The following is a 21,213-nucleotide window of genomic DNA, read 5'->3' on the forward strand; positions in this document are numbered from 1 at the left end:
GTTTGTGAACGGATCGTTACGAACAGAGCCTCATGAAATTCATGGCGTGCTGGAAAAAATACACTTTGAAAAAACACAGCTGCTTCACTGTTTAAAGCAAATTGCGCTTGAATCTGAGTGGTGTATGACTTGACTCTGCAGCCATCCAAATTTATGGCTGTGTCAGGGTGAACTCGAGTCTTTGAAACTTATCTGTGGTTGTAAACGTGGTGGAAATTGAATTAACCGAATGGCCGACGGGTTGACTCAGAAAAGACTGCAGCTGGAATGTTATAGTCTAGTATTACAGGGTTATTTTTCAGTGATCAGTGCAAATTGACTTTGCATAGCATTCCTTGCTGGCTTATCTATATGCACCTTGATAGCAAGCATATGCATGCACTTGCTAGTTTATGTATATGCACATATATGTCTCGACGTCTCGAGGTGTGTATGTGCACCAAAATGAGGACGGACAAGTAAAGCTGTACTCTTGTTAGGGCGCAAAAGCCCTATTTAGGCTTTTATGAAGGCTCGAGAAAGGAAATCTCCGAAATGTTCTCACGGGGATCAATTCGATCGGTTCGGTTTTAAAATAGTCGCAACTATATCTCTTTAAAGTTGGAGTCAACTTAAGCTTTCGCTGAACTGTTTGGAGTTGTTAGAGTTATTATCAACCCCGTGTGTTGTGAGCCAGGTTGGGAATCGATTCCGATGAATAGAAATCTGATATACCTTTGGTCAAGTATTCCTAGCAATTTTTCAATTACTTGGGCCTCATGAGGTGGTGGGGACGGGGACAGGAGGCCACAGACATGGTGTGATCGAGGCTTCAAAGAGGTGTAAAGCTTCACCCATACTTGTTCTACCTAAAAGTGAGAAGCTGCACGTCCCTGGAGCATCCAGAGCTAACCAACATGCTGTGTGCACGCCCCGGGGTGCAAAGCAGGTCCTACAACCACGCCTCCTTTACCTCTTCTACCCATAGCAAGCACTACGTGTCCTTTCCTCCCAAAGCATCTCGTAATCTATGCACCTTCTTGCCATGGAGCCTCAATGGACTGCTAGGAACTAGGTCAAAAACAGTTCCTGGGTCTCAGGCGTCTTCATTGTGTCAGGTCGAGTATCTTTGGCACGCTGCCAGCTGATCAGCTAATATCTTGTGGCAGTCGGGCCACACACTGTGCTAGGTCGAGTCTCTGGCACGCTGCCAGCTGACCTCTCGTGACAGTCGGGTCACCACCGTGCACGTTCAATGACTTACAACCGGTACTACTGGATTGGCGATTCGTCGCTCATTTGCTCTCGACACTCAACTGTGTTTGTCCCACATAAGGGATAGTTTATTCACAGCGGCTTGCGTCGTAGCGATACAGAGAGAGATTACACCAAATCCAACCTCATATTTCCCCTCTGCATTATAAACCGTAGCTCAAAGGCAAACAGAACATATACACTTATAGGGCTATCGCCATCGTTTAAGAAACTTCTTAGTCACAACAAATAAGTGCTTGGAACTTAAATACCTGCTCATATGCCGCTCAAAAACTAATAAGCGCGTTCTATGGCAAATATACTAACATGACACTTATAGAGTAGAAGTAAAAGCAGCGATCAAATACCTTTATTTGATCTTAACGTCAGTCAAAGACGCAATAAATTGCTTCTTCAAGACCTTGTGACGTTGATGTTTGTTGGTTGCGACTCACGCGGTTGTGAATGGGCGCGGGATTGCGCTTTGTATCCACAAACACCCAGTATTCCTATTTATTAACAAGCCGTGCTTAGAACTAACAAACATGCCAGCTTGCCTTGGCAAACATGAATAACGTATTTAAGTAACATCACTAGCGATTACTAGCCATCCAGTGTTAGTCCTGTCTTTCACAATATACCTATCCCAGGGATGTGAGCAAATATAAATAAGAAATAAAAATGGTTCGTGCTGCGCAATAGCACATAATGATATTCACATCTGAACCATGAACGTGATGACGTTTTACGCGTCGTCTGCACGCCAGGATTTCGAGAGCAGGTCGAAAGCTACTTTTCACAGTCTGTCACACTATTCTGTAGACAATTAGCCATCCACTGGAATGAGTTCTGCTCGTTATGAAATGAAACGTCATTTTACCCTTTGAAGAATGCGAGCAATTCATCAACGCAGGCAGCAAAGGGCTGAGCACTGGCAACACTTGAGCGGGCTTCGGCTTGTGGGCAAAGCGTGGTCCAACAATGCCTCAGTGGAGGTTGCCAACTGTGCGTTGGCCCATTCCCTTAACAACAACCGCAACAGCCGACTCAGTATCAGTGGCTGTTTGGTACTTCCGAAGTAGACCAGTGCAAAAACATTAAACATGTACTTACGACGCAGTCGTGTTGCCATGACGCTGCACACACTACACTCCCGACAGGATCACCCGGGCCAGCGATGTGTGCTTTCCTGAGATACACCACGGCGCAGGCTATCACGTAGGTGCCTTAAGGAGGCGGTGGTGAACCATCAGTAATATGAGTTACGATAACCATACACAGAATCCAGAAAACTATGTTCGCTATGTGCGCTTCCATGCCCCAAGGCGGTTGCTGCTTGATCGCCGTGCCCTACCTCCTCAACACCTCCTGCGTCAGCTGAAACCTGGAGGAGGTGCTCGACGTGATCACCCGCCGCGTGAACTGCACTCTCCACCTCCTGAACACCTCCTGCGTCTGCCGAACCCCGGAGCATGTGTTCCACGTGGTCACCCGCCGCGTGAACTGTACTCTCCACCTCCTGAACACCTCCGGCGTTTACCGAAGCCTGGAGCATGTGTTCCACGTGGCCACCCGCCGCGTGAACTGCACTCTCCACCTCCTGAACACCTCCGGCGTTTACCGAAGCCTGGAGCATGTGTTCCACGTGGCCACCCGCCGCGTGAACTGCACTCTCCACCTCCAGACTTCCATCTAGCCCGTCGGCCCGCAGCAGTCCCTCGAGCTGCTCGGCGTCGGCGTCGGCATCGCTGAGCAGCCCGTGCGAGACATTCAGGCCGGCGCCGTCTGGGCCCAGACCAAGAGCCTCCAGACCCTGCAGCAGCGCCTCCTCATCGCCAAACGTGTACGCCTCCCCGTCCCCGTGGTGCACCACGTGGTCCTCCACGTGGTCGGCGTGCAGCGTGAAGTCGTAGAGCTTGCCGCCGTGCACGTGCAGCGCGTGTCGCTCCACGTAGGCCGCCGGGTCCACACCCATGTGTACGGCGTGCCAGTACGCCTTGATCAGGTCGGCCGCCTTCTCGGCGATCATGATGGTCGGCGCGTTGGTGTTGCCCGAGGTGATGGTGGGCATGACGGAGGCGTCCACCACGCGGAGGCCGGCAATGCCGTACACCCTGCCGGAGAGGAGGGTGGTCGGCGGCGGGCCGCGGTGCTGGCCGGGGGCAGGGGAAAGGCCAACTAAAGCGAGGAGCTGTCACTGTTACCGGACAGTCACGAAGCTGCGTTTTTATCAATGTGCTGGGTGAGAGTTAAACCTGGTGACTTATGGGCGCCGAGACGACGCATGCACTCGCAGGTTTTTAGACGCAGCCTATCGTCTAATGACAACTCAGTGATTGCCGAATGACCACGGTATCATGCAAGGCATAACTCATGAGCATGCGGCAGCGAACGACTGTTCTTGTGAGACAACACGACCCACGGTGTCACTCTAACTCACGAAGCATCGGCGATTCGAGTGACTAGACTAGCGCGCTGTGGCCGTACCTATGCGCGATAATCGAACACGACAACGGTGTGGATGCCCGCAGGTGTTATCACCCGGAGTTGGACGATCAGACCCCAAAAGGCTGGGCGCGCGGGATGGCAAAACTAATTTTGACCAGCTCGTGGCCATGCAGTATTACAAAGCTAAAACTTGTTTTCCAATCATGGGACGGGCTGGCTCCGTTTTTTCTGTATCTAATTTTTCTTCCTATCTATTTTCTATTTCTTTCTATTCCCTTTCCCTCACATTGTCCGTCCCGGTGGCTCAGTTGGTTAGAGCGCCTGCCTCCCGATTCACCCACCCGTGGCGGGGTGGGTTCGAGTCGCTTTATGCGCTCGTTATTTGCCCTTGACAGATATGGCCTGCGGCTGGTGGCACCGGTCGCGCTAAAGGTCAGTTGACGTCAGAGGGCAGGACGGACCGTGCTGAGCATTGCGGCACGTTAAGCTCTCCCCACTAAATTCTGCCGTTGCCTGGAATTGCGCGATCGGATGGTAGGGGTCAGTGCTCACACAACAAGCACTGCTTAGCGTGAGCGCTGATCCCAGAAATCCATCCATTCAAAGGGTTGGGATCAAATTTTAAAAAAATATATCTAAGGTTGTCGCAGAAGCCGTCAGCACTGTATGCAGCTAGCTACCCCTGTGAGTCCGCCGTCGTTGAAAAGAACAACACCCAACTCGCCACTTCCCCGACCTTCTCCTTCCCTACCTGCTCCACTGCCCACCTGGCGGACCATGCACCTGAGACAGATATCCACCAAGACGCAGCGATCCGGCCCCTACCCCACGTCACTCACCGCCCAACGCGCCACGCACCTGAGCTGGTTATCCACCACGGCGTAGTGGTCGTCCGGCGGACCCATGGCGCACGTGCTCGTCTCGTGGTAGATGGTCTCGGTGAAGACGCGCGCGCGACAGTCCCACCACTCGGGGCCGCCGGCCGGGTGGCGGTGGCAGAACGGGTTCGGCTGGGTGTTGGGGCGCGCGCCGATGCGCAGGAACGGCGGCGTCGTGCCGATCCTCTCTGCCAGGCGGCCGCCCTCGCGCAGCACCGCCAGGTCGTGTGGGTCGTCGAACAGGTTGAGGAAAATGTCCGGGTGCTGGAACGGGTTGCGCGAGCGCAGGAGGACGCGACCGCGGCTGCGCGGCCGCAGGTTGATGGGCACGATACGGAAGCCCGACTCGAACTTGTTCGGCTTGAAGCGCTTCCACAGCTGGGGGCGGCGGGTGAGACGTGACGGCGGACGCCGCGGGGCCAGGTGGGATGATCGGGGCGAACGTACGGACACCGGCAGGCCAGCACGCGCGCGGCGAAGGGCTATCACCGTCGTGGTCGGCCGGCGGGCGAGGGTGGTCGTGAGGCTCCATAGGAAAATGAATCATCGGTAATCAAATAAGCAGCCTGTCGAGCGTGTTAGCGGTAGCACTACCGATAACTCGCCTGCATGTATCCAAATCAAGCTCTGAAACCTCCACAACGTGAGACTTTAACTTAAAGCTCCAGTACGATCGCTATAGCAGGTGGCGTTGAGCCCAAGATCCCAAATCGCTCTATTTTTTGGTAAGTGAGTGGATTAGTTTGATACCTTCCTTCTCAGTCCGCTTGCTTGTATTGCTGCTGCGGTACGTCTAGTCGCCCTCACCTTGTCGGAGATGCCCAGGATGTGGCGGTAGAAGCCCCCGCCGTCAGTAGCCACGTTGACGGGGTAAAAGTGAAATTGCACGTCAGGCCAGTCGACGCCGTAGCTGATGTTGTTATAGCGTGTGCTGACGAACCCGGTGCCTTCGATCAACAAGATCGTCGTCAGTGGGCCTGAGGGCACACACACAGCTCATGCCAGCAGCGAACATGATGGCTGGTAGGCGTTCGTGAAAGCACGCGGCATTCTCCGTAGATTTACCATGCAATGCGGTACAAACCACGCTGGCAGATTGTTCTGAGATGCCGTGGTGTGACAAATAGGATAGAAGCAGAAGCATGTACAACGACAGATAAGAAGCTGGATATGTTGTATTACAGGTTGTATTTTCCGATGTCTCTCTTGACCTTAGTGCGATTGCCATGATTTAAAGACCGTCGCCGAGTTCAATACACAACAATAAACAAAAGTAGGTAAATTGAATGCGTCTTCCACTATGCTTTGAGCACAGTTTTGCATATAAAATGACAACGCTCAAAAAATATGACGGCCTTCTTGGTAATCACAATAGAGCGAAGTGTTTCTTTCAATTGCATTTACATCGGGTTTGCCCACCAGCGGCCAACGTATCACCTTCGTGACTAAATCGCAGTGGGTAAAACTCGCGTGACAGCTCCGAATGACGTGTTTCAATAAGAATACGTTGTTGGCCGGAGCACGACAACAAAAAACTTTGCCTCAAACGTGACGACTCACAGTGAAGCTTGTCTGAGTGTTTCCTTGGCTTGGCGCGAGCTTCCCCCATCCAGGGTTGGAGAGGTAAATAAGTGTCAAAACATAAGCGTTGTATTGGCTTAACGCGTGGGACGAGGCACTTTTTGGTCACTGTTGATATCTAACATCGCCATTACAACCCGTAGAGGTCAGTAAGTCATCGGTGAGTTCAGCAGAGCATCGGCTGCAGACTAGCCTGTTTGTGTGGCTGCCATGGGACATACGCTAAGGTAGGCGAAAGAGGCGGCCATGCTTCAAACACCGTGGTCCGCAGTGATGTAACACGTAGTAGCAGTGCTAACAGTGGCAACGCTCACAGTAACAGTCATGTAACACCAAGCGTAAAACCGTATTTTTGCGCGGGTCGAGTTTAGCAGTTAAAAAAGCAACAGTGTTGGCCCTCCCATATCCTGAGTATCAGCCAAAGTCGTGCTCCGTGTTTTTTTTTTTAAACAAACGTTAGAACTCTCAGGTCGGGTCAGTCACCAGCAAGTCTCAAGTTATCAAGATTTATATGATCATGGTATGGGGCTGATCATGGTATGGGGCTTTGAGCACAGTTTTGCATATAAAATGACAACGCTCAAAAAATATGACGGCCTTCTTGGTCAAACGATGTTATCTGTTCGTAAAACGATGTTATCAAACGATGTTAAGTCAAACGATGTTATCTGCTCGTAACTGTTGCACGTAAGCGCTACAACCATACACCCTTTCGATTGCTAGCGCTCCTCAAAAGAAGAAAATGGCTGTTGATGAAACCAATATGCTCGGGCACAAAGAACTTTATTGGCTCGGTTTCTTGAATCACCCGCATGATAAAAGACGCACCTGATATCTCCTGGCTTGCCTTCCACCATACACGGCGTTCCCTTGTGAATGTTTAATGGCGGCTATCGAAAGTGGATTTACTGTGGCAGATTACTGCACACAAAACAAAAGCGGATCAAGCTGGCGCCGTAAACGTCTTCCGTGAGAGCGCACGGTGCCGTTCTGTTGATGAGCTCAGCAGTCCACAATGTGCGACCAGGTGCAGAGACTGCTGGTAGAAAAGTGTGCTTCGATCACTGAAGATTGGATAACCATTAGGGTAACCAATAAAGGGTAACCGAGGTTTCAGGCTAGCCGCGGCAGCAGCGGAACGGAAGAGTAATCCATGTGGGCGAAAAACCCAGGTACCAGCGCAGTGGCACACCAGACGTACCCGTCCGAGCACAACAGCCTACCTGTTCTGTATTTTATGTAGTCCTTGATTGCCTGAACGTTGATAAGGGTTTCCAATGTGAGGCCACGTTTTTTCTCTGTTATGAAATCCAGTCCGCCAAGGCCGAAGTGACTTTGCATGTTTTCTCCCACGCCCCGCAGTTCATGGATGCAGGGGATCTGTCAGCGAATGATTGTGTATGTCATTTCATTGCTGCGCACAACACAAATCACAGAGCTAACAACAAACGATCCATAAAACATGCCTCAGAAAACGTAAGGGTTATCATGATTTTGCAACAAAACAAGGGGCTAGACGGAACACAATAACACGGTATGTGCAGACAAATAAAAAAAAGATGAGTGAGCGAAATAAGATGGAAGAAAGGCATACCGAACAAAACAGCAGAGAAAAGGAAAGGGAGAGAGAAGTGGGGTGAGAGAAAACGGAAGAAAGGGGAGGCAAAAAAGATGGAGGAAGCAGACAGAGAGGAAGGTAAACAGAGGGGAGAGGGGAATGATCAATGAATGGAAAGAGGAGAAGAGAGGGAGAAAGGAAAAGAGGGGAAAAGAGAGCGAGGGATGGGAGACATGCATGATATATGACGAAGGAAAAACAATGGAATCCCTCAGGATATTTAGCACGAACAAACATATGATCCACAGCAGCTCTTACCCCAAACTTCTTGAGCTCGTCACAAGGTCCTATCCCAGATAGCTTCAGTAGTTGGGGCGACTGGAAGGCGCCAGCACTCAGTATCACCTCCTTTCTGGCCCACACCACGTGACGCTTCTTCTTCTTGAAGAACACCACGCCCTTGGCGCGCTTGGTGTGTGGGTCGATGATAATACGCGTCACGTGCGCGTGCACCAAGATGTTGAAGTTGTGTCGGTGTGAGGCGGGGTGCAGGAAGGCACGAGACGTCGACCACCGTTCGCCGTACTTAGCCGTCGTCTGATGATACATGAACCCTGTCGACACAGACGTGAGGCGGTGGTCGTGTGGTGGCGAAACGCTTGGAGCATGAACTTGACGGAGACAGGCTCGTGGATCTGTGAGTGAGCGTGTCACTGATTACTCCTACAGGCAGGGGCCATTCATGCGTCGTATTGTGTGCGCTCATGCCAGTCACGTTCTTCACTTCCGAATCGGTTGTAGCAGGCATAGCAAGGTGCCAGTAAGAGATGCTGGCGGATTAAAGGGGTGTCAGAACCCTGTTCAGGACGGCAAAAAGTGGGACTTCCACCTTGTATGTATAGTTTTGGATCATTGACCATATCTTGAGAAGTCCTTGCTCCTCTTCCAATATTTGGTGATGTACTCGCCCTCGCCAAAAGCGCGAATCTTGCTCACAGTCTGCACAACTCACGAAAGCAAGACTGGCGACGCCAGAAAAGGCCACACAGAGGCACCCCACTCACGGGTCTGCCGGAGACAACCCCACACAGAGGCGCCCCACTCACGGGTCTGCCGGAGGCAAGGCCACACAAAGGCGCAGCACCCACGGGTCTGCCGGAGACAAGGCTACACAGAGGCGCAGCACTCACGGGTCTGCCGGAGACAAAGCTACACAGAGGCACAGCACTCGCGGGTCTGCCGGAGACAAGGCCACACAGAGGCGCAGCACTCACGGGTCTGCCGGAGACAAAACCACACGGAGGCGCAGCACTCACGGGTCTGCCGGAGACAAGGCCACACAGAGGCGCAGCACTCACGGGTCTGCCAGAGACAAGGCCACACAGAGACGCCCCACTCACGGGTCTGCCGGAGACAAGGCCACACAGAGACGCCCCACTCACGGGTCTGCCAGAGACAAGGCCACACAGAGGCGCAGCACTCACGGGTCTGCCGGTCGCCGTTGACGTCTCCGACCTCGAGGCCGAGGTACTTGGCCGCCCGTATCCAGAGTGGCCCCAGATCGGAGACGTACCGGGGTGAGGAAACCGGCAGGTAGCCGCCCTTGCCATGGTAAGCTGAGGCAGACAGTACCTCGCTGACGCCCCTGATGCACGTTCAAGCCTAGCACGCTGTCTGGCGGCTTCCTCCGTGTGTTGCACCTCTGAGCGGTGTGATTGAAAACGTTTGACTTATGCAGATCTGGCTGAGTTGTGCACCGAGATCAAACCGATCAAAGACCAGACGTGAAATCGATATCATGAGTGAAACGCAGAAAACGCAAACAGAAAATGTCATGAATTAAACGAGAGAAACCGCCAAGGCTTTCTCGAATCAATGGAATGGACAACATCCGAAGTCACAGTAAGCTTTTTCGCTCTCTCGGACACACATGCCTGGTACGCTGTCTGGCGGCTTCCTCCGTGTTGTCGCACCTGCCGTACACCGACCTGCATACCGACATCCGCTGGCTTAATGAAAAGCATAGCGAAAAGTAAGCGCCATAGTAACCCGTGCAGTAATCAGCACTGCCGTCTGCACTGCGTCTGCGGACTGCCGGTGCCTGACGACCTGCCGGACCGCTGGAGGGTGACCTGACCTCGTGCAGCATCGGTGCCACTCACGGCTCCGACTGATCTCGGGGTCGCTGTTGTCCTCGGAGCGGATGAAGTAGGGCAGCACGTCCCGGAACCCCCAGCCCGGATTTCCCAGCCGCTCCCACAGGTCGAAGTCGTTCCGGTTGCCCCGAACGTACACCATGCCGTTGATGGCCGAGGATCCTCCGAGCATCTTGCCGCGGGTCAGCAAGCACTTCTGCGAAACGGCCCGACAGGCGCTGGTCACACGATCTCAGTCGCGCGTCGGATATGGGTGCATACATACACACACACACACACACACACACACACACACCACACACACACACACACACACACACACACACACACACACACACACACACACACACACACACACACAACACACACACACACACACACACACACACACACACACACACACACACACACACACACACACACACACACACACACACACACACACACACACACACACACACACACACACACACACACACACACACACATGTACATATATATATATATATATATATATATATATATATCTATATATGCACACATGCATACATAAATATTTACATGCATCATACATGAGTGCATTCATCGCCTAGGGAGCAGGCAGAGGCGCACGCAACATTCGCGGTTGGGGATAGCGAGTTAAATGACATCTGCAGATTCAGGGGATTTATGCTTAACGCGAAACACTCGTTGGCTTGAGTGTTGAGGCCGGGGACGTTCGTCAGGACCCCGTGTGATCTCAGCTTTGAGGCAGGAGTGGAACATTGAAACTGAAGCCGGCGACCAGGCCTTTCAAATATGAGATGCTTGTGTTTTGTGTTTGCCGATTTCGGACTCATTTGTGACCGTAAACAGGTAGAAGCGTCCAGCATCTTTAATGTGCAAGCGAGTCGATTCCGGTGGATCGGATCTAGCTCGTCCATGATATCTTCGTCTTGCCAGTGCCCGCTGTTAAATTGACGGTTGGTTATTTCCGGCACAAAAACTGGCAACACAGCCAGGAGTCTGCGACTTACCCCATCTGCATCAACTTTGCAAACTGAGTTTTAATGTTTATTATACGTAGACTAAAGCTGCCAAGTTCTTACACAATGGTCCGTGTCCAGAGTCGCAACATTTGATTCACATGCTACTTATTTCGGCTGTTTGGCGGCCACCTCAACCCATGCAATTGGCAAGTGACGTTAGTGCCTCCTTCTATGATGTGGACCAATGTCCAGTGGGGCGATTTATCACAGCATTGCTCTTCCCAAAACCGCAGTGAGCCGTAAGCTTGTCTGCCTAAGAGGAGGTGGGTTCAAGGATCGGGCAGAAGATCAGTTGCCGATGGTAGCGTTTAGTACTTAACAGCCTTATGGTGCTACGTGGAAAGAACCGACTTAACAATCAACTTAGCACCCTCACGCACCAACTAGGCAGACGTTTTGTCGCCACTGCGCCTTCGATTGAGTTTTTCAGGGCCTTAAAAATGGCCAGTCGTTGCCACCTAACTCTTAGCATGATCACCTTGTGTGAATCTCACCGTCGCCTCAAACAGTCCGCAACCCTCACCCCAGTCACGTGAGCCGACGCACACGAGCGCACCTGGTCCTCCATCCCCACACAGTATCCGTCGTCGCGGACGTTCTTGAAGCGCCAGTCGTAGCGCTTGTCGTTGATGACCAGGGTGGTAAGGACAGGCCACTCGGTGTAGGCCGTGCCGGCGCCGCCGGCCTCGAGCAACAGCACAGAGCTGTGGGGCTCCTCCGAGAGCCGAGAGGCTACCACGGAGCCCGCCGAGCCGCCGCCGACTGCCGAGGCCGCACCACGGTTAACAGAGGTCATGCGTGGAGGGCGGCAGGCTGCCAATGCCCGAGGGCGTGGCCAGGTCAGCCGAGGCCGTCGTCTGCCCAGCAGAGGTCACCGACGGGAATGCAGAAAGGTCACCGACTCTCGATGTTATGTCTGGGTCAGTGGAAGTCATGGACTAGCCCAACAGAGGTCATTGACTGACTATGCGAGCCAGGTGCAGGCAGAGTTCTCGACGCATTTGGAATGAATACAGGCCGTCATAGCAGTACTTGACGTTCAGTCTCAGATGGACATCATCTAGGAGGCCGAACCCCACCAGATGTCACTGTCACTCAAAGGTCAACAAAGCCGTTCCACGGGCAGATACTCTTACAGGTGTTACAGTGAGCACCACAGTTACGTCAGTCCTTGGCCAACTAGGGGCGAAGAACGCTATTTCTGTGTCAAGCGATGATGGTTCGGCAACGCCGAAGCAACCAGGATATGCTCATAGAGCCGTTGCGACCGGCGTTCAGCACACGAGATAGGCCGCACTGAGTTTCGGTAAAACGCAGAGGAGGTGAGTGCGCAATGTCAACTCATGGAAGCGATATCTGTAAGTGAGCAGTCACCGTACAGTTGCCATGGTTACAATTTCACAATTGGCGAGGCATCAACCATTGCGTTCATGTTGTTTGTTATTGATAGCAATGCCAATGCGATTTTTCCGCGGTGTGTAACAATCAAACAAAAACACTTACTGACAATGAAGTCGTACTGATCATGCAGTGGTTTGTCATACACAATCAAGTTGGGGTTGTCAATAGGGGCGAACATGGCCGACATCACGAACATCTTGATGATGGCTCGAACTTTTTTGTTCAAATAGACATTGAGTCCACCCATTTTGCTTGATCTCTATGTCGCAGAGTGACGCTCAGTCGATGTTCGCGCCTCACACCGGGACGTCAGTCTTCGTGCACCGAGTCCTCGTGCCCCTCTGGGGTTGTACCCGCGCACGATGGTCGTTGTCTCCACTTGGCTACATCACGCGAACGCAGCCAAGAAAGTCCAGCTGAAAAAATAGGGTGAGTTTGACATCGGTTTTAAGCAATTAATTTGTTGTGTTGAACAAGACGCAGTCAGTCAAACGTACCCTGATGTCTGCTGTGACGTTGCAAAAACTTTGTTTTTGCTTCCTCATAACACATATACTTTTCCTTTGCAATGTGCGCAAGGTTAAGAATACACTGTTCAGTGGACTTAAACTTTTAAAGTCGTTAATGCGTTTATGGATCCGTCAAAGTTGAGGAGACATGACGTGCTAAAATGAACTTAACATTAATTTTTTTCCATTAAGCACAACTCATTGATCCCAAGAGATGTGCATGGCCGTTTCTACAGGATGTCTTACGACGCAATGAGTTGGACCCATTCAGAGCAGCTTGGGCCGCAAACAGACGGAGCAGATGGACTGCAACGTTGTCGACGCCAGCCAGGCCTAGCGAGTGCGAAGCTTTATCTGCCACGTGAAACGCTTCTCTCAAAGTTCCAGCCCTTAATGACTGCCGCCAAACTGTCATTGCACCGACACCCGGGCTCCAAAGTTTCTGACATGTTCGACGGTGGTGTGCGGGAATGGCATTGGCGTCGGTGGTAGACTTTTAGGCGCCCAATTGGACTGTTTGGCGCTGTATGAGGAAAAAAGCCCTCGGACGAAAGTTCACCCTGATGTGGTGCCGGTTTTGGCGTCATACGGGGCGGAATCGTAAAAATATGCGTTGTATCCCAAAGAACCACTGTTTTGAATGACAGCAACCGTCTATAGCACGCGCCCGGGTGGCCGGCTAGATACCCTTCGCTCGGGTGGGGGGGGGGGGGGGCAATTTGACCCCCTGAGATCTCGGAAACCAAGAAAGCTAGAGACACTAAATTTACAGGGTGTGTTGACGTGTACGTGAACTGACTTAGGTTAAAGTTTGAACTTCTTAGGCCATGACCTTCAGGTTAAACAAGGTCAAGAAATGTCAACTTCCAGGTTGGTAGCCAAAGTGCCCCCAGAACCTAAGCACCCGTTTCTAAGCAAAAGGTCACAAGCCCATTCGAAGTCAGTGACCTTGTTGGACATTTTCAAGGTTATGGTGGTCAAGGTTTTCAAGGCAGTATGTTCCTAAAACAAAATGTCGACCCGGGTCACCTTAGATCAATGACCTGTTTTGACCTCTAAGAAGTCAGTGGAAGATGTATAATGCCGTTCCTGCTGTCAATAAATCTGAAATGGATACCAGAAATGATCCCACAAAGCAACCCCTAGAGTAACAAATCAGGCTGGTTTTGACCTTGATCTGACCTTCATTCCTGACCTAAGGTCAACATGATTTGCTCATTCAATATTTGCGGTGCCCAATAAAACATCTTAGAGATGCATGGCTTTGTCAAACACTCCGTTGTTGTATCAGATTGAACGATCCCCTGGAAATTGCCCTAGCTAAAACCATGGCCTGACTTGACCTGCCATAGGTCAGCCACCATACAAGGTAAATCTCAATTTTTATGTCAAAAGATATGCTATTTAATTGTCTAAAGCTATGCAAAATTTGCCGCGGCTACGCCACGCCGTTCGGAAAGCATTCTGGAAAAACCTTCGGGGGCCAATTTGACCCCCCTCCAACCAAGCGCGCGTTAAAGTACCGTACACAGCACCACTTTAACACATACCTGTTGCATTTGTCACATTCGTCTGGGTTATGAGATAAGAAAGACATTTGTCGGCGCTCACCTTGGACTTTGGCGCCGTAAACGTCCAGAATACCTTTATGCTTGCATTAAAACAAATTTTATTTTCGCTTCGGGTACAAATTAGTTGGCATTAGCTTGCCTAAAGTATATCGACTCATGCTGTCCTTATGCTAGATACCTTGAACTATTACGACGCATTCATATGCTCTCATACTTTTGTAGCACGGCATTTTCAGTTTTCGAATTCCACGTTTTGCGAAAAGACCCATCAGGATCATACGACTTTCACTTGCCCTTACAAAACACCTTCAGTTTTAGGTTTCGGTACCAAAGAGCGCACGGACAACCATGAATCTTTCAACAAGTGAAAGAGGAGTTTGACAGCATATCAGTTCAGGGCAGTTACGTGCACTTTGTGATGAGAATAGACCAGAATTTGATATTTTCCATTTCATGAAAGAGATTCGTCCAGTCTGAGCGCCAATCGTTCTTCTCGTCATCGTAAGGCGCCATTGAGGTGGGTCAAGGTGCCATTATGCTATCTGATGCTGATCGTCCGCTGACAGCGCCTTCAAAGAGCTACACGCCGTCTGTGGATAGCATCCGAAGGTATGCTGTTAGAGTAAATAAACGCACCTCAAACAGCACGCGGATACCCATGAAAGCTTAGCATTAAAAATAGGATACCAAGAGCATGCCAAGACGGGCTTTCGATTGTCGAAATGTGTCAGAAATGGGTTTTTGCATTTGCAGGAGCGCGTTAAGCGCCAATATGAGCGCCATTGAGGGGATTTACTCTATGCGTCTCACAATGCCATTACGTAGTCTTAGGCGCCGTCCTGTTGGCTGCGCACTCTCAGAGTATTCAGAAGACATAAGGCTGGTATTGCATGGGGAGAAATCGTGATTGCGGCTTCTTTATACTTTTTTGGACATTCTGGGCTCAGATCTTCTTTCAAATACATTCTCTTTGGGCATTCCAGACTAAGATCTTCTCTCATATTTATTCATTGCGGACATTCTAACCACTGTAATGGTTTATTGATTCTAGATTGTTCCAATAAGAGTTGTTTTTTTCATAAAAGTACAGGTTGCAGCATCGTTTCACCCGCCCATGCACCACATATGCTGCTGTGATATTAGCGTAAGAACAGGGGTGTCATTTCCTTTTCAAGGGGGCTCCAACCCCGCCCCAAGCCTTGAGCGGAAAGTGTGTGTGTGGGGGGGGGGGGGGAATCCGGGGTTATCCTGAAACTCTTACCTCCAAAAGGACCCTCTCTTACGTCCAAATATCCACTGTTTGCGAAATATTGGGTCTAAAAACAGGGTTGCGGGGTCTTGACTTTGAATGAGGGCCCTCCCGTGCCCAGAGGCTATTTACGCCTCTTCAGTGGCGTAACCAGGATTAGGCCCAAGGGAGGGGGCCATATCGGGTCACCAGGGGTCCTCCAGTCAAGAGACTCCTTATCACTTCGTCGCTGCGTTTCTCTGTCAAGTGTGTTTCTCCGAGAGTCTTGACATCCGAACAACTCTTTCCCAAGGTCCTGAGGTCTTAAGACACCTCCGGTGGAAAATATGCAATAGAAATGAGGCCATTATTTGTGTATCCGGGGGAACGCTTTTGCCTCGGGATTCTATTTTGGTGGCTCGGGCCGTTTTTATGTTTCAGAAGCCCAGTGCGCGTCTTAAATTGACAAAATTTAGCGGGGGGGGGGGGGGGGGGGGGGTCCCGCGACCTCCAGGAAGGGGAAGCGGGGAGGCATGGCTTCACCCTCCCCCCCCTCACTGGCCACGCCATTGTGCCTCTTCAAGTTTAAACCCCAAAAATCACTTGAAGGCCTCTCCGGAGTCAACACGAGCATGAGTAGCCGTGAAATAGGGGGGATGCAGGAATTATTCAAAAATGGAGATGATAAAATATGAGTGCTTGCGGGGAGCTCAGTCTCATGGACGGGACAATCCAAGACATCGGGCCATATGGAAGACTTTCAGGCTGTGCGCCTGCTCCGAGCATGGAAAACTTGATGTATTCTCTTTACTGGTTTGCCTATCTGTCAAACATCTGAGAAACGGTGCCGGAGGGTCGGTAGACCACCTGAAAATGATTGCATTGGAACAAATCCCATTACAAGAAGAATGATCTGCCTTTGTCGGGGCATGTTGAACTACGTTGCCACATACAGCGCCAAAGCAAGGTGCCAAAGCTTTCAGGACTCCTTAAATTAACTTAACAGCGCCATTGCAAGGTATGAGGAATTTCCAGTTTCGGTAGATGTCCATCTACGACGCCAAAAAGTGACACATCAAGTTTCTGGGGATGGGATTTTTTTTTCTTCGGAGCAGCTTGCAGGCCATAGTCTTGCTTAGATTTCAAATAAATCAACATGACGGTAATTCTGTATACGTGTCTCACCAAATCCATACATATCGTTTGCAAGAATATGCTGCCTTCATTTAGAAAAAAGCACAAATTGCCGATGCCAATATTGCCGTCTGGGGAGCCAACGTCCAGTTCATTTAACTTGTTATCACTCCGTTGATCTTTTCTGGCGCACAATGGTAAAATCCCCGTTCCAAGCAGGACTTCCCGAGCTTCCGGCTCAAAGCTGTCATGAACGGAGACAGAAGGAGAGACGGAAACAGAGACAGACGGAGACGGAGGCAGTGGTGAATAGACATCGGAGGTGGAGGCGTTGGGAGCCTGGAAGAGATTGGGGAAGCGAGGAGACTGGGAGAGAAAGAGAGAGAGAGAGAGAGAGAGAGAGAGAGAGAGAGAGAGAGAGAGAGATAGAGAGAGAGAGAGAGAGAGAGGAGAGAGAGAGAGAGAGAGAGAGAGAGAGAGAAGAGAGAGAGAGAGAGAGAGAGAGAGAGAGAGAGAGAGAGAGAGAGGAGAGAGAGGAGAGAGAGAGAGAGAGGAGAGAGAGAGAGAGAGGAGAGAGAAGAGAGAGAGAGAGAGAGATAGAGAGAGAGGAGTAGAGAGAGAGAGAGAAGAGAGAGAGAGAGGAGATAGAGAGAGAGAGCGAGAGAGAGAGAGAGAGGAGAGAGAGATAACGAGAGAGAGAGAGAGAGAGAGAGAGAGAGAGAGAGAGAGAGAGAGAGAGAAGAGAGAGAGAGAGAGAGAGGAGAGAGAGAGATAGAGAGAGAGAGAAGAGAGAGAAGAGAGAGAGAGAGAGAGAGAGAGAGAAGAGAGAGAGAGAAGAGAGAGAGAAGATAGAGAGAGAGAGGAGAGAGAGAGAAGAGAGAGAGAGAGAGAATAGAATAGAGAGAGAGAGAGAGAGAGAGAAGAGAAGAGAGAGAAGAAGAGAGAGAGAGAGAGCGGGAACCAAGTTCGATGAAATCAGAAATGTCGCAGAGCATACGACACCTTTCAGGTTTTGCAACACATGAATTTATCTTTCAAAGAACCACGATTACTCGTCGTTCATCTTTTGAACAATAGACATTGCGGCATCTAGCACATTGCTTCATCAATGTTTAGCAAATTGACAAACGAGCCCATGTTGCGCCAATCCTCACTGTTTACAGCCTTCGGTGAGAGGGCATGAGCAAAACACGGCCATAATAGATGCTACGCTGCTTGCGATAGTCTCTCACATATTGGGTCACATAGAAATTTATACAGGGTGACCAAATCGCGGTGTAGGAGGCTGTTTCAGGTAATGAGGCGCCGCCTCATTGCTGTAGAGACTCTGTTGTTTATTGGGGTTGTCATATTGTGCCTCGAGCTCTCATTTCCATGCCTCGAGAGCCTGCTGTGATGTTCTAGAGACTTTACAGACATCTTAAACTGCCAAAAAAAGAAGTGTGACCCTGGGCCTCAAGGGAACCCGCGGGGGAGAACCCCCGTGCTCTTCCCCGCCACCTCCAGCGGGGGAGAGTATGGCTCCCTCACCCTGGTTACGCCACTGATTTACATATAGTGTGTAATGGAACGCTGTTATGTCGGCTAGGCAGATAAATAACATCATTTGCAGTCACTTGGCGGCGTGGGCCAAGTTAGCTGAACTTGATCAACCAAAAGTAGACCCTTACTCCCCCTAGCTGTCATCCTGCGTCTACCAGTGGCACAAAGAACGCTTACATTTATTGCGTGAAATTCTGTTTGGGTGCCGGAGTCCATGCTTATTTTTGAACGTTGTTAAGTTTCACGAGGTTTAAAAAATGAAATATTTCATTTTCATGACGCTTCCCGACCCCGAGCTCACCATTGCCAACATGTTCAAAAGTACCCGTGGGAAGAAACTGTTCATGTTTCGGCGGTTATCTCCATGCCCATGAAAAGCAAAGCCAGTTGCTATATTTTAAAATATAAGTGAAACTGTCCCGCAAAGATCTTAAGCTGGATTCACTACGTGATAACACAGCCCAATGCAAAGAAGGCTTTTTGCTTCCAGACCTTTACAGCCAGGCCACTCAATTGAATCAAGGAATAACAAATTCAGCACGGCCAACATTCAGCGAGCTAAAAGTGGTCGGGCACTGTCAGGTCCAGGGTAGTGTATTTTGTCAAAAATTGCTGCATGATCACTCCAAAATGACGCAAAGCTGTTCATTCTCTTAGTATGACGGCATCATGACGGGATATCGCCCGGACTACATTGCTTTGAAATGCCACCAAAGCTCGCTGTGGCGAGCGAGGTCAAGGCGAACTTAGTTTTACTTAAATTCTGATGAAATTTTCACACTGGGTGACCTGGCTAGATCCGGCTAAGCTGTCACGCTTTCTAGAACTAATATATTTTCAACCGCTGAATGGGAGTTCACACAGTTCGCACTGACGAGCTCGACTCCTTAGAAATTATGTTGTGTGAAATTTTAGGTAAACTGTCTAATCTGTCAGGGCTTACCTGCAGCGTTGCCGTGACACTGCGATTTCGCCTTCTCCAATCGATTAACATGGAACGTATGAATTTTCCGCTTGCATTAAAGCAGAAGAACACAGACTGTGACCTTGTCCACATTTCAACGAGCACGCATAGCAGCAACGCAAAGCAAACATCTGCTGATGAGAAAAGGAACCACCGCATACAAAAAAGTGTGCAGCGGTGTGTGCAGATATCAACACAGACGCTCTCGTACGCAAACTATCGACCCAAACTTTCGGGGCGTTGTTAAAGGGAGTGTTCCACATTTATATGGGATTTTCAACTGAAACAGCCATCTTGAAGACCCTTCGGTCCGTTCACAATCCTGCCCTTCTTTAGGCATAAGCCACTTCAGTTTCTGAGCTATCCGCCGCGAATATGGGGAAAGCTATAAACGGAAGGGTATTTCAAAGTTACCTTAACATTATGACGTCATAATAACGCCATCCAAACTCTGCCATTCCATGAGCCATGCTGCGATTAAGGCCAATACAAATAACATTGTTGGGGCATTTATGTCTGGCGTTTGTGAGCGCGGTTTCCATATATAACGGCCGTCAACCGGCTCTCAACCATTGTTGTGCAAGGTACGATGACGAAATGAAATCGTGACGCATTGAGAAGCATATTAACTAAACCGTGAAATGTGCTGTCTGGAACAGTCTTTTCCACTTGAAAAGTATACCAATAGTTATAAGTGAGTTTGTTTCATCACCTTTGAGTTTTGCTGCAACGTCTTCAAATGTGAAATATTCCCTTTAAAGAAACAACCTTTACATTCCATGCGTTCGGCTAACAAGGATCATCTAGTCGCTCGAACCTCGCACTCACTTCCGTCGTTGTAACTGTATTGGCGTTGGGCTTCATTAAAGTACAGCCTGATTCTAACATGCGATATGGCGAGCAACGGTTCCGTGTTACACAGTTTCTCAGCAGCTCAGGGCATTGCGCTGTCTAGAGCAGTCGTTTTCACTTCAAAAAGCGTACCAATAGTTATAAGTGCGCTTGTTTCATGATATCTGATGCTTGCTTCAATATTCTCAGCTATAAAACATTTCCTTTAAGGATGGGTGTCAGATATCAGCAGCCAGAGCATGTGAGCACGGGAAACAAATGCACGGTGTATGCTAGCGTACCGGCCACATCTTGACGGAATTCAGAACTGCCCGGCCCGTAGATTTGCCCATGATCGACCGAGAAGCAACCAATGTCAGCTTTTTGAAACCGGTCTTATACACGAGACACGGAGTCTTAAAACAAAAAAAGATTGGACCCTGAAAAATAGACAGGCGTGTTGTGGACTGTCACCCTTGTTGACCGGACCAATATCCCCCCGAAAAATGTACTTTAGTTTGCGACTTGTGGACATGATTGCAAACATCTTAAAGCATCGCAAATACATCGATGACCCCGACTTAAGTTGCCGCATCTGAGCCCGTATATAGCCAAGCCTATGCCGTATAGCCAAGGCTGCATACATCCGAAGCATTGAGTTGCCTCGGCAGGACCTGGTCGGCATCATAGTTAGCCATTATTTCAAGCACGTAATTTGTGGATAGACGTGCGAGTTCTGCATCAGTAGACATCCAGTCTTAAATTTTCATGACAAACCGATTTTCCACGGCGTTGACGAAAACTGTTGAAAATGATAGTCCAATGTGTCTTGGTTTTCTAGCTTTGTTTGCGACGTCACGTACACAGCAATTTACGACTTCCACAAAAATTACCGTTACCGTCTAGCTTTTCCTATGACGCAGAATGCTTCTTTCCGCTTCTACGCTGCTTGAAGAATTATGGAAGACAAAAAGAACGTTATGGCCGGTCAGCTTCGGCTTAGTCAGTTGTTTATGATAACCTGCCATTTCAAATTTGTCGACAAAATACCAATAGTAACAGCATTCAACTTGGATAAGTCAGTTTTTAGCCTTATTGCTCGAAAAAAACAGGAGAATGATGTGTAGAGATCTCATGTGATGTTCTCATGT

The 21,213-nt window shown here is 49.9% G+C and overlaps 1 protein-coding gene across 1 annotated transcript; it reads right to left on the bottom strand.

Moving 5' to 3' along the window:
* Positions 1-2,583: 2,583 nt before the first annotated feature.
* On the bottom strand, positions 2,584-17,042 carry LOC119090203 (glucose dehydrogenase [FAD, quinone]-like). Its single transcript, XM_037212992.1, has 11 exons — positions 16,896-17,042; positions 12,386-12,542; positions 11,431-11,644; positions 9,861-10,072; positions 9,183-9,314; positions 8,017-8,312; positions 7,364-7,520; positions 5,367-5,536; positions 4,540-4,937; positions 2,855-3,347; positions 2,584-2,688 (listed from the first exon to the last, which is right to left on the bottom strand). Exons 1-11 carry the CDS (start codon positions 17,040-17,042, stop codon positions 2,584-2,586), a joined length of 2,481 nt encoding a protein of 826 aa, XP_037068887.1.
* Positions 17,043-21,213: the final 4,171 nt, after the last annotated feature.

This window comes from Pollicipes pollicipes, unplaced genomic scaffold (assembly GCF_011947565.3).
Source record: "Pollicipes pollicipes isolate AB1234 unplaced genomic scaffold, Ppol_2.1 Scaffold_3087;HRSCAF=3621_pilon_pilon_pilon, whole genome shotgun sequence".
In the NCBI taxonomy this organism is placed as follows: Eukaryota; Metazoa; Arthropoda; class Thecostraca; order Pollicipedomorpha; family Pollicipedidae; genus Pollicipes; species Pollicipes pollicipes.

Bases quoted from the DNA above. Each gene is read 5' to 3' on its own strand.
- LOC119090203 (XM_037212992.1), bottom strand. From the start codon at position 17,042: ATGTCTATTCACCACTGCCTCCGTCTCCGTCTGTCTCTGTTTCCGTCT. The intron at 11,645-12,385 runs GTAAGTGTTTTT...CGGCCTCGGCAG, and splicing joins TCAGTACGACTTCATTGTCA to TCGGCGGCGGCTCGGCGGGC. The intron at 9,315-9,860 runs GTGAGTGGCACC...TGTCTGCCTCAG, and splicing joins CCCCGAGATCAGTCGGAGCC to CTTACCATGGCAAGGGCGGC.